Raw genomic sequence first — 13,896 nt, forward strand, 5'->3', positions numbered from 1 at the left:
TTTTTCTTTGTGGGGGCAATCATACTGGTGTGATGTACCTGGACACACTGCAATAATGGTTTATGCCATAATTACGAGGCACCAACTTTTCTATCTCCATGTCCTCTTACTTAATGAGTATGTTGAGTGGGAACCTACTTCAGTTGCTGAACTGCATATGGAGGCTGTTTTTAAAATTTAACAACTACGAAATGGCTTTGTTTTCTATCTGAGAAATGCAACTACAGCCATTTCACAGAATTTTTTGTGACAGCATATACTTCGATTTACTTAATCCTTTGACTGCTCTGGACGTGTTAACGCACGTGCCTTTGTACCTGTCTCTGTGAGCTCTGAATGTGTTTATGCGTGCCACTAGTCCTTCTACCTGGTACTCTGAATGTGTCTACCCATAGACACGTTCAGAGTACCAGGTAGAAGGACTGATAAACATGTTCAGAGCACACAGGGACAGGTACAAAGGTGCGTGCGTTAACATGTCCAGAGCAGTTAAAGGGTCACAATAATTTCCAATATCATGTTCAATGAACTACTGTTGTCATTTCTTCTGACTTAATCAATATTGTCAACAACAAATCCCCCAATGGAGTATATGTAAAGGGATGGCAGAGTTGGAATTCTGAAACACCTGAACAACGGCTTATACGAAGTTCCCAAACTGAAACTATAAATCTACAATCAATATAACTGTGTATACATAACACTCCATAACACTGCACAAATTATTAGAATTCCTATACCCCATGAATGGTAGAACGGCAACAGATGCACATTAGTGTTGTTCGTGTTAAGTGTTGTTACCAGGCCTGGTAGGGTATATAAAGGGTGCAAACTGTGTCAGATGTTGAGTGATCACTGTGAAGGATGTGGAGATCCTGCAAAATCATATGAGACAGCATTATCAGCACCTAACAATGTTTGAAAGGGGCCTTGCTGGTTGAATCATACAATATCCAGATTTGTGGGGCATTTGGATGTGACAGTGGTCCAATGTTGGACTGTATGGGAATGTGAAGGCAGGAATACTGGTCAGCAAGGTTCCAGTCAACCACATTTGACCACCAGGGAGGATCACAGTACTGTGCACCAACACCAAGCACACTGTAACCCCTTCATGTCTGTGCCTACAACCCAAGGCCAAGTAAGGTCCTCCCTGCAATACTCTGTGTCATCACACGCCATTGGCCAGACACTAGTGGCAACTGGACTAAGGAAATACCATCCTGTGTGTAGGCTGCCATTAACAACATAAACAGCTGTGTGTGGAGTAGAGCACTGATGGGCAAGCATGGATTGCTGATGAATGGCATTGCACTGTGTTCAGCAATGAATTGCAGTACTGCTCTACCATCATCGGCAAGTATGGCGGCGCCACAGGAAGGTGTCCCATTCTTCCGTTGTATTGGAGTGTAAAGTAGTATTAACCTGGAGTCATGGTGTGGGCAGCCATTGAGTATGACTTCAGGTCACGCCTGATAGTTACTCTCATGCAACAGTATCATGGTGACATTTTTCAACAAGATAATGGCAAGAGTCTCTATGAACTGTCTGTCTGACACTGAGATACTCCTGTGGCCAGCAAGACCCTCACATCAGTACATGATTGAACATGCAGCTCAAACATCAACTCCATCTGAGTGCTAGTTGCCTGGATATTAAGGACCATTTAGATGTATGATAGCTTCTGCTTTATAACACCCTTCCCACCCAAATCAGTGCATGCATTTAGGCCAGTGGGAAAGCAACATGGTACTGAAAGTGGATCAAATTCTATTTGAATTTTACTTGACTTCGCAAGAACTGAAGTAATATCACAAACCCTCTCACCCCATTAAGTGTTATTTCATTTCCTCCTCCCCCTCTGTGTGTTTCACTTTTTTGTCAGGCAGTGTATAATACCTGAAGGAGAAATGATGTACACTATCCTTCAGTTATCTTTATTGAGGTACAGAAAGGAGTAAGGCATTGAGCAATAAAAGTCTTTAACCCCGTAACTAGTGATGTGAATGGTGTGACAGATAATAATAAAAAAATTTCAAACACAAAATCATAACACGACTTCAATTTCAAAATTTTTTTAAAGGCAATCATGTAAAATGTCAGCACATAGCTATGTTTTGAGATGAGAAACTTTGTTACATGAACATTCTACATTATAATGTGAGATTACAATTGTAGTCCACGAGACATGCAACTAACTCAATACTATAAAAATGGTTTTCTTTGTACCTGGAGTCATCCTGCAAAGCATCAGTTATTTCCTTAATATCAGCCTGTGTTATCGTTCCAGTAGGTGCAATGCTTTTGAAGTGGTAAAATAAATCTGCATGTTCCAACAGTAGTTCCTATAATTAGATAAATACAGAACATGTACACATGACACAACAAATATATAAATTTTAAATTTAAACCTTCACAGACATACCTGGAAATTGTGCTTTGCCTTCTCCACAATTTCTTTTTGGTGCTGATCATATATTTGTTGGCGATCTTGTTCAGACAGGGCCTCAAAACATTCTCGACCCATAAAAAGCACCTGGACCTCTGATAAAAGTTTACCTGGAGTGACATAACCTGTGTCCTCAAGTAACTGCTTGAACTGCTTCTTCCACCTGCCGAACAGATGACACAATCAGCATCTGTGGTTTTCCTTGAACTCTTGCCTCAACCATTACAAACAAATACTCCTATTAGACAAAGGCCCAAATCTGCACCAGCTAAGGCCTCAGATAAGAAAAATATTCAGCATTTGAGCAAGTAATTTCGGAAAACCAGAGAAAGCCTACAGAATGGAAAATAAGGAATGAAATTTGATAACATAAGAACATATCTATAATGTTTCTACACCTACACTTCACACACTACAAGGAAAGGAGTGCAGGAGTGTAAAAAATATTATATGTGGCAAATCATACACAGTAAGTAGAAGGAAGGAAGGACAGAGTTTAACAGAAGCAACCGAAGAAGCAGTGGCTACGTAAATTTCATGTATAACGGGCAGTCAAATGGAAATAAGACAGATGGAAAAAGTAAATAAACTGTTCATTTCTTTCACAGTAATCACCATACCTTTAATAGATTTATCCACTGTGAGACAAGATGGTAAATGCCCTCGCAGAACAATGTTAGTGGTTGCCTGTGGGACGATGACTGTGCCCAGTCATGTACCTCTTTGTCCGAAGCAAATCAATGTCCAAAAATGTCTTCTTCAGGGCTCCAAAAATATGAAAATTGCATAGGGAGAGATTGGCACTATATGGAGGATGTTTAAGGGCTTCCCAGTGAAACTTCTTCAGTGCAGTCAAAACAATCTAGGCAACATGTGAGCAGGCATTAGCCTGCCACTGAATGATGTCCCCCATCAACATTCCTGCATGTTTGGACCTGAACGCATATTACAGTTTTTGCAAAGTGACCATGTGCCACTGTGAGTTAATTGTGACATCATCTTCCAGAAAGTCAATGAGCAGTGGGCTCTTGCAGACAAAGAAAAAGGCCACCACAACTTTCCTGGAGGTGGCATGCCTGTTGTTTCAACAATGTTGCAGACATTTCACTGGGAGCCCCAATCTGTCCCCATGTGATGTCTACATTTTTAGAGCCCTGAAATAAGACATTCATGGATGTCAATTTGCTTTGGACGAAGAAGTGCACACCTAGCTACAATCACGGATCCATATATGACTGGAAACATTTTTCCATGAAGGCACTGACCATCTTGTCTCACAGTGGGTTAAATGTATCAACTGTTATGGTGATTACTTTTGAAATATTACGCAATTTACTTACCTTTTTTCATATGTCTCATTTCCATTTGACTGGCCATTATACAAACAAACTGTAGTCAGACCCTGATCCAACAACCTTAATTCCAGGTTTGTTTACAGATCACAGCTCAAATATCCCTGAAATGTGGCTTTTTTCTATAAGTGAAGCAATTTTTTGCCATTTCTACATGCCTGCCTGATTCTCAGTACCACTTCTACTTGGTGAGTGTGGATCTATTGTCACAAACATATTACAAAGCACTGTTTGTAAGAAATTTTCAACACAGTGAGATACGCAAGAACAAAGCCCAACTTTGTCTTATTTTATGCACAGAGGCCAGATTCACACATCATTCCAACATAATTAACCAATGCAAAAGAAAAGCAGGGTGGAAGATCAACAGCAGAAATTCTGACTTTAACTGCTGTATCAGAAAAATGTTTTTGTGACAACAACAAGCAATCATCATCCTACTTACAAACAAAGGGTTTGCAGTATTAAAGTTGTCCTAAGCCAGCAAGAGGAGCTGTGAAAGTATACTCTTGCAATATCTACACACATAAAACATAGCTACTTGAAGCCATTATTAAAACAAGAAATCCTGGACAAAGAATGACATTTCAATCAACAGAGCTTCTTACAGTTTAATAACAGTGCACATTTACATCTCCTACATTCCTCACGATTCAAAAGGCAGTTTTCTCATATAATTCCATAGTTTCCAAGCTCCCGTACCATATAACTTCAGTCTTGGTGAGTCATCAGCAAGTCAAGTCTCCCTCAGGCACAAAGCTTGGTTACAACAACAGTTTGCTCTTTGAAAAAACTGTTAACTGCTGTTTTAGGTTTCCGTGAACTCAAAAGAGTTACCAGAAGTTCACTGGTACAGGTGCACTGATATCTGTTTTCTGGACCCAAGTTGAGCAGAGATACCAAAACTTCCTTCAATAACTCACCAATTTCAGTAAAATTTAATTCCCGTTATCCCTCCATATAACACAAGCTGCCTCCCAAGATGACAGACAATATTTTGCATGAGTCATTTCAGATTCTATGTTCACAGCAAAGTTACCAATAAAAAATGGCATCTGCAGCATTTGTGTGTAAGTAGTGTGACTATCTCATGTCAAAAGACAATTACCACTTTATCAAACCCAAATATGGTATCTTAATTTTTGCATCATACATTTTGATCTGGCAGAAATGTTGTGCTCATTCATCAGGACGGCAATCTATATCATTTGTGTTACCAAATGTCCAAAATCCTTTCAGAAACACTTGCTAACACCATTCTTTTAACCAACTTTCATTTTGTGGATATTCCATTTAATCTGACAGTTGCCAATTTATTCATAGAGCATTACAAAAGACATGTGCTAGACATAGCACATTGTAAACCTGAGGTACATCGCAAGTACATAGATACTTCCACTGTTTGGAGCCACCGTGAGGAACAACTCGATGATATTTTAATGCATCTGAAAATCCTCCATGCCAACACTAAATTTACTACGGAAGTAGAAAAAGATAAATAGCTACCAATTCTAGATGTAGTGGCTATGAAGAAAGGTGAAAACTTGGGCCACAGCATGTACTCAAAACTGACACATACAGTTGGGGAACTGCACAAACTTCTAAACCATTACCAGGCCAGAAAAGAGAACAACTTATATGCTCGTAATTTGTGCAAGACAAATATGTGAGCCACAGCACCTCAGATGTGAGACGCAACACCTGGAATGCATTACAAAGAACAATGGATACTTCACTAGTTATATAAGACCAGACATGGGGAAAGTAGACACGTCAGAAGCAGAAATGTCTGGTACAGCCCATCTGCCATACGTCTGCAGGGAGATAAACAGAATTAGAAACATGGTGTAAAGATGATCTAAATTGACCAAGAAAACCAGAGAATGTCTCATATTGGCCTACTAACAATGTCAGGAGTAAACAACAAATTGTGTACCTGTGGAAAAGTCTATGTTGGAATCAAGATGATCCATCAATACTAGGATCGTCGAACATAAATGGTATTGCAGACTGGGAAAGATGGAAAGATTGGCCATGGAGGAGCAGGTGCTCTGTGAAACTGACAACATAACAAAATTGGTTGACACACAGGTTCTTGCTGTGGAGGAGAGCTATCATGCCCATTTGTTCAGGAAAACCATTGAAATGCATAAATATGACAAGAAAGGAGAAAGCCTCAAGATAAACAGATCCTGGATTCCTGTACTGCAAATAACAATGGAGGAGTTACAGCAATAATGACTGAGCAGGTGTCCCTCATAGACATTAGCATGCGGAGTACATGTAATCCCAAGCCATGGGATCAAATCGAGTTCTGCCACCACCCATGGAGTGTGAATACTTGAGAATGCCAGCCAAAGATTCTTTCCCAATCTTAGAGAATCTTTCACATTCTTGACAATTTTGAAAGTTGAGTTCCAAGGACAATGAGCAAACAGATGGTTTGTGAATATATACGCTGTCTATGCTGGTGCTGGGCAAATCAGCTTGCAGTACTAAATACACAGTTTTGTCTAGAATTAGCCTTGAAGAACAAAAAACATAATCTTAATGACAGATTTAAAAAACCAATATTCTGTTTTTGTTGAAGGCATCACCTTTCAAGATGGAGAAAGATTTAGATAAAGCTGAGGAAAATATGTTAGCAATGTACATTGCTCACTCACAATCCCATCTCCATCCATAAACATGATTTTACACGTGCAAGTTACATCTTAAATACATTTCATATATGTTATTGCTACCACATAACTCTTCTTTCTACTCTCACCATTACACTAACTTTCAAGCAGTTTAAAAAAGTTGAGAAAGGTGTTTCATTTGATGTTAAAAGGATGTCTATATGCATTATCAGTGAGGAATATTTACCTTCCCAAAGAATAAGGTGATATGTTTCATTATTTTAAAAGAGCATCTTGAAAGACAGTAAACTTATGTACTGCTAGGTAATAGTTTTAAGAAATTTAGTTTCATTTATCCAGTGATAAATATTAATTTTTTTCTTCAAAAGATGAAAAACAGACTTGATTTACATAACACATTGCGTGTTATAATGAACTGAGAAACTACAGTAAATAACAAAAATACAGTTTGGAATAAAGTAGCTGATAATATCATGCACACAATGTGTTACAAGTCCAAACAGATAAATTTAGATGAAAAGTAATTTCTCTTTGGGAGTTATAAAATACTGAATTATTAATAAATTGACAACTTCTAATACATATGAAAAAGTTAAGTATGATAAACATGCATCACAAGTTGTGTTGATACACTCATACTAACATGTATTTATGACACAAAACTTTCAGGCACTACAGTGCAATACCAGAAAGTAAACAAAGTTACTGCTAAGCTAAAATGAACCTAAAGGCACTTGCAACTATTTTCTCAATAACTAATGATAAATTCAATAAAAGTGAAAAAAACTGTTTTTTCATTAGATAATGATAAATAAAAATGACATGATATTTCAAAATCTAACAGAGCTCTCAGATTTTATACAATTTTGAAAGGCTCCAAACATGCAGTCCGAGAAAGAAACTGTAAGCACATAGCACAAGATTTCTTGAAATGCCCGGAAATTGGTGCAATCATTCTATAATTCTGGCTCAAAAATTATGTGGGATTAAATTAAATATTAGTACATAGATTGCCAGTAGATGTACAATTTTTATTGTTCATAAATCAGATGGTGTTAATGCAAAAGTCAAATCATTCTCTCACTTCTATATCTTTTTCATTGTTATTGGTCAAGATGCGTTATGAGCAATGAGCAAACCAACCATGCGAAAAATCAGTTTCAGTTCTTCATATGAGTTCTTCTCTAAAGTGCCAAAAATTTTTCTTTGGAAATACTAACTTGGGCAATATGACAAATCTAATTTACACCACCAACAAAATCATTAAAGCTGCTTACTATGAGAGATTTGATCTGTCATTCCTTCAAGTTTCTTTAAGTGCTTTCTACTTCAGCCCACTAATACATTTCATTTCACCAGAAGCAATTATAGTTCTTTCCTCTGCTTCCATAAGCTCTCTTTGTACCAAAATAATATCTACACTTTTTGCTACAAGCTTCCCATCCATACCTCCTTTCACTACATAATCTAATTTATAAATTGTTATTGATCATTTCATTAAATAGTCAACAAATTTTGTCTACCATTGCCCACTTTCAGTTTATCTTCTTCGACTTGCTCAAGGATAAGTTTGAAACTGTAATTTATGTTTGATCCTCATATGGTACGATGTAACATAACTTTCACCTTTGGCAGCACACTGTGAGTATAAAAAAGGAAACACCATGATCAGGCCCTGAAGCTCATGATGTAACATACTGTTGACAAAGGTGTTATTAGTGCTGGAGAACAAACTTTGTTAGGACAATGGTGGTAAAGGCAATCAGAAGCATCTCCTTCAACGGAGCAATTATGGATACCACAAGAACCTGAATCAAAATGCCAGGAAGAGGATTTGAACCCCACTTCTACCAGAGCGAGTCTAGTGACTTACAACATTACACCATTTCATTCATCCTGCAAGACAGAAATTTAACTGCTGTGCACAATGTTTCCTCACACTGCAAATAAGGAAAGTGATCACAAAGAGTTATTGCAGAAAATACCTTTGTGGGACACAGTGAAAATTTGCTGTTAAAATCATTAATTTTATTGACAATTAAAATGAGAAACACATGACAATGCTGACAGAGAACACACACACACACACACACACACACACACACACATCCCTACATGATGCTGGCTGGAACACAATGTCGAGATTGCAGCTTGGCAGTCAGGGTAAGGTCACAGTTAGTGTGGGCAGAGAGGCAGAGGGGCAGAGAGGTGGGAGGTAGGAAGAGGGGTTGCAGTAGGTAGCTAGTGGCTTGAAGGGAGGCAGCCAGTTTGCTGGCTAAGAACACAGGAGGGAGGACAGGCAGGTGTATGGGCTATACATGTGAAGCACGGGTGCTGGAGCAAATAGGGAGCGGCACATGATAACAGTGACATACAAATGTGAACTGGGAGGTGTTAATAGGACAGAGGAAGGGGGAACAGTTAGTGGAGGGTGTGGTGACAGTGGGATACCTGACATTGATGCGCAGAGTGCTGTGGGAGCAAAGGATATGTTGCAAGGATAACTCCCATACCTGTAGTTCAGAAAAGCTGGTGGCAGCGAGAAGGATCCAGATGGTGCATTTTGTGAAGCGGTAATTGAAATCAAGTACGTTGTGCTCAACTGCATGTTGTATCACTGGTTGATTAACTTTGTTCTTGGCCACAGTTTGGCCATAGCCACTTATTCTAGTGGACAGCTGATTCTTTGTCATACTGACATAAAAGCTGTGAAGTGATTGCAGCTTATTTGGTATATGACACGACTGCCCTGCCTCTGATGGGGCAGTATAAGCCTGTGGCAGGACTGGAATAGGAAGTGTTGTGTGGGTGGATTGAGCAAGTCTTGCACTTGGTTCTTCCATGGGGATAGGATCCCTGTGGCAAGTGACTGAGATTGAGAATGGCATAGGGATGGACTAGAAAATTGCCTAGGTTGGGTGGGTGATGGAGTACCACATTAAGAGGGGTGGGAAGGATCTTGGGTAAGATGTCCTTTACTTGAGGATATGACATTAGGTAACCAAAGCCCTGGTGAAAGATATGGTTCAGCTGTTGCTGTCAAGGGTGATGCTAGGCGATTGATTGATTTTTTTATTTTATTTATTTATTTATTTTTTTGAGGGAGGCAGGTGGGGGGGGGGGGGGAGTGTCCTTTGTAGCTGATTCTTGAGAGGTGCTGGGAGGATTAGAGGTATGTGAGGATATGGCACAAGAAATATTTCTGTGGGCTAGGTTTCAGATATGGGGCCTTTCTGTGAAGGTCCTCATGAGACATTCAGCATACTTTGCAAGGGGGTTCTCATTACTGCAGATATGCCATCCATGGGTGGCCATGCTATATGGAAGAGATTTTTGTGTGTGGAAGCGATGACAGCTGTTGAAATACAAGCACTGTTTGTTAGTGGGTTTAATATGGGCAGACACATGGAAGGAGGCGTCAGAGAGGAGGAGGTCAGTATCCAGAAAGGTGGCATATTAGGTAGAGGAGGACCAGCAGAAGCAGATGGGAGAAAAGGTGTTGATGTTGTGGAGGAATGAGGATAGGGTTTCTTGGCCTCCGAGTCTAGACCATGAAGATATCATCACTGAACCTGAATCAGACGAAGGATTTGGGTGGCTAGGAAGGTTTCCTCTAGATGGCCCATAAAAAGATTTGCATAGGAAGTTGCCATGGTAGTGCTGCCAATTTGTTTATATAACTCCCCCTCAAAGGAGAAGCACACACTCCCAATTCACATCTCCATATCACCCTCATCATGTTTTGTTCCCCACTAGCACCAGCATCTGTGCATCACATGCCTAGCTTGTTCATCTGGCATCCCTCACTCCTGCATTCCTAGCCAGTGTACCAGCTGCCTTCTTTTGAGCCACTAGCTACTCTCTTCAAACCCTCATCCTGCCTCCCATGTCTCTCACTGTCTACCTGCCCCACCCAAGATACCCCCATCCCACTCCAGCTCAAGAAAAGATTGATTCCATAAGCTAGGAAGTTCTTTCTCTCCTTTGTGTGTGTGTGTGTGTGTGTGTGTGTGTGTGTGTGTGTGTGTGTGTGTTAATGACTCAATGCTTTGTTATTCAGTGAGTGGTCCCCCTTAGTTCTAAAATTATTTACATTCTACCAGAACTTTCCTACTATATTTATACTCTATTATTATTATTATTATTATTATTATTATTTAACTAATTCAGGATCATGTGAATAAGCTGATTTATGACATGATATTCTTTTCCTTTATTTTTATCTTTTGCTTCCCAATATTACTTAATTCTTGCTCTTTGTTGTTCCCTTCTACCAATGCCTCCCCCCCCCCCCCCTTCCTGTGTGTTTTCTTTTGGAAATCTTTAACTTCTTTCACCTTTTCCTGAATTCATGTCTGTTTGTTCTCTATGTTGAATTGAATTTTATTTGATCCTGTAAGATTACATTGTGTACAGTAAATGTACGTGTAATATAGGACATGTCACTGTATGTTTCTCCCAACTCCTACAGATCTGCCATAATGTCTATAAACCACGAAATTTGTTTTTTTGTAAATATACTTCATTATTTTTTATGACAAAATGAAGCATCAGAATTTAGTCACTGGTTTACTTAGAGGAACAATGCATTATAATGTGAATTAATGTAGCAAAGTGACAGTGTGTGAGAAGTATTGTCAAGTAATAGTGTTGGGCATCATCTCAGTGTTGAGAATGCAGAGTTCTGTTTCATGTTCACTTCTCCTCTATGACTAAAACAGAAAAACTGCATGTGGAAACTGACAGGAAAAAATTAAAAATGCATAGAGACAAGGAAAACCATACTTTTGGTATTAATTAATGCACTGACAAAAGTTAGCAAGACAATAGTCCTCCTCCTACTGCCATATTATCATTTAGACCATGGGTGGGGAACCGGCAGCCCATGAGTTGCATTCGGTCCACGATTGGTTTCAATCCGGCATGTGGAAGATATTCTGGGTAAACAATAAATGACTGTACTCTCAAAAACATGTGCTGAGGCATAATCTCTTGGCGTCACATGCCGAGAAATGGGTCCCAACTTATATCGGTGTGTTACCCAATAAACGTTAAGGTCATGGATGCTATAATTTTGACTTTATGCACTGGTAGAATTGCTGTTGTGTGTAACAAGGCACCCCACAAGCTTAAGCAAGTATCTGAACCAGGCCTGCAGGTCAGCAAAGGTTATCTGGGTCTGATCTAGACCTTAATTCTATAGAACTTGTCCAGAATTTTGCAAGGAATTACCAGCAGTTGTAATGCGTCAAGTATCCCATTCTCACCTGTCAGAAAATAATGGCTGATGCTTTTGCTACTAATAAATATACTTTGTGTGCCATCCAGCCTGGTGCAAGCCTTTCAAAAGAACACAACTTCAGCACTCAGCACATCAATTTTGCTGCTTTTATATTCATTCAACTTTTCAGTTGGCCTCATTCCAGAACATTCCACCATGGAAAATCTTTTAGGTTGTAACTGGGAATCAAACCTCGGCCCTCAGCACTACTTGCCAAAAACCAATTGACCACATGGTAAGTTTGATTTTGACATTGCAACATTAGCTTTTACTGCTGTGACATTATGAGACTAGAAAGGCCATGTATCATGCCAAAAAAGTGCGTGATAATGTCTCCAGGGAAGATACTTTGACACTGAAAATATAACAAAATCAGTTTCATCGATTTAAACAAGGATATGGCATTATCATCTGTGACTGAAACTGCAACAGATGTGGAAAATAACATCAGTGGGGGAGATATTTTTACACATATTGCAAGCAAGGCATCATGAGCAGCCCAGGTGAGATATATGTCTGGTTTCTGTTCTTGTTCTAAATGGACACTTCACGTTGTGGCTCATTCAGATGTGTAGTGTGACAGTTGGGTTGTCTGGAGGAAGAGACCAAACATCGAGGTCATCAGTCTCATCAGATTAGGGATGGACGGGGAAGGAAGTCGGCCATGCCCTTTCAGAGGAACCATCCTGGCATTTGCCTGGAACGATTGAGGGAAATCACGGAAAACCTAAATCAGAATAGCTGGAGGTGGGATTGAACCGTCGTCCTCCCGAATGCGAGTCCAGTGTGCTAACCACTGCGCCACCTCGCTCGGTGTGTAGTGTGACAACACTTCACTCATAAGATAACTGGACTGTGCAATATTACTGTCTACTGTTCCTGATTATCAGGTGTAAACATAATGGTGCTTCTGCCTTGGCCAGGTAACTAGTCAGCTTTGCCCAGTTATACAGGCAAAAGACCACTGACACACAATCTTAAGACAACTAGAACATGAGCCAGTTTGAGGTATCATGAGATGAGATGAATAATGAAAATTCTGAAGGACTTAACAGCACACTGGGCAGACAACTGGCTCCCATAACCACAAGTGCATACAACACCATTTTACAGCGTATAATACAGTGTGAAAAATTATCATCTTCCATTATGATACTCACACATTTGTTTGCGTATTGTTTCCTCAAAGGATAAGTACTTGTGGATAAGGATACAGTTCCCCCACCATCAAAGCACACTTGGTTTTACATAAATTAGTGCAATGCTGCAAATATCAAGACTGAAGCCTACAGGATTTACACGCAGTATGGACATGGTGTTTTTAGAATCATCAGAGCGATGGTGGTCAACATATGAAAAGAGGTACACATGGCACTAGAGAGAATAAGATGAAACTCATAGGAGAAACGGTGTTAAGCTGTTGAGAGATATTGTTACAGTGTCTTGACACAGGATCCACATCATGAAAACATCTTCAATGAACCTAAAGGGGTTCAAGGTCTTGGGTGGCTGGGAAGGATTCCCCTCCATGGCCGACAAATAGGCTGGTATATGAGCGTGCCCATGACCAAGCTGCATTTGTTTGTATATTGTTTCCTCAAAGGATAAGTTGTTGCACATAAGGATACAGTTCCATCATCTGTGTCAGGAATGAGATGGTGGATTTGGAATTGGCACATTGTTAGGAGATGTAGTGTTTGATGGCAAAATGGCCATGGTCATGGGAGATGATAATGTATTAAGAGACAGAGTCAGTAGTGAGAAGTAGGAAGCCAGCTGATAAAGGGAGGTAATGAAGCAAGTAAGTGGTTTACCCATAATAAGAATTTACAATAAGTGTAATAGGCAGGCGGTGCTAGTCTACAGGGGGGAGATGGATTTGGGAAAAAGGTTTTGGGATGAGGCTAGTGATTTGAGTAGTGCCTAGAGGTGATGGCAGGCCTTTGTGATGGTATCAATCTGGCAAAGCTTGCGGGCAGAAGAATCATGTCCTTGATGGAAAACTTTTGCCAGACTATTTTTTGAGATCACATTGGCTGAGCCTTCACATGCAGATAGGGTGATCAAGTGAGGGTCTGTTTCACGACAGTGAATGGCTGTCATTTATTCTGCTGAGAGGTTTATGTGATGAAATGACTATGAAAGAAAGGCAAGGCAGATTTGGAGATGATA

General features: G+C 39.8%; 1 protein-coding gene across 5 annotated transcripts in view; it reads right to left on the reverse strand.

The window, feature by feature from the left end:
- Positions 1-13,896, reverse strand: part of LOC126183263 (rho GTPase-activating protein 190) — a 308,492-nt gene that overhangs the window by 226,150 nt on the left and 68,446 nt on the right. For all 5 annotated transcript variants that reach the window (XM_049925082.1, XM_049925086.1, XM_049925085.1 and 2 more), the window contains exons 7-8: positions 2,426-2,612; positions 2,230-2,345 (exon numbers count right to left, since the gene is read on the reverse strand). In XM_049925082.1, coding sequence (XP_049781039.1) covers positions 2,230-2,345; positions 2,426-2,612 — 303 coding nt within the window. The remainder of the gene's footprint in view (positions 1-2,229; positions 2,346-2,425; positions 2,613-13,896) is intronic.

This window comes from Schistocerca cancellata, chromosome 4, assembly GCF_023864275.1.
Source record: "Schistocerca cancellata isolate TAMUIC-IGC-003103 chromosome 4, iqSchCanc2.1, whole genome shotgun sequence".
NCBI classification, from domain to species: domain Eukaryota; kingdom Metazoa; phylum Arthropoda; class Insecta; order Orthoptera; family Acrididae; genus Schistocerca; species Schistocerca cancellata.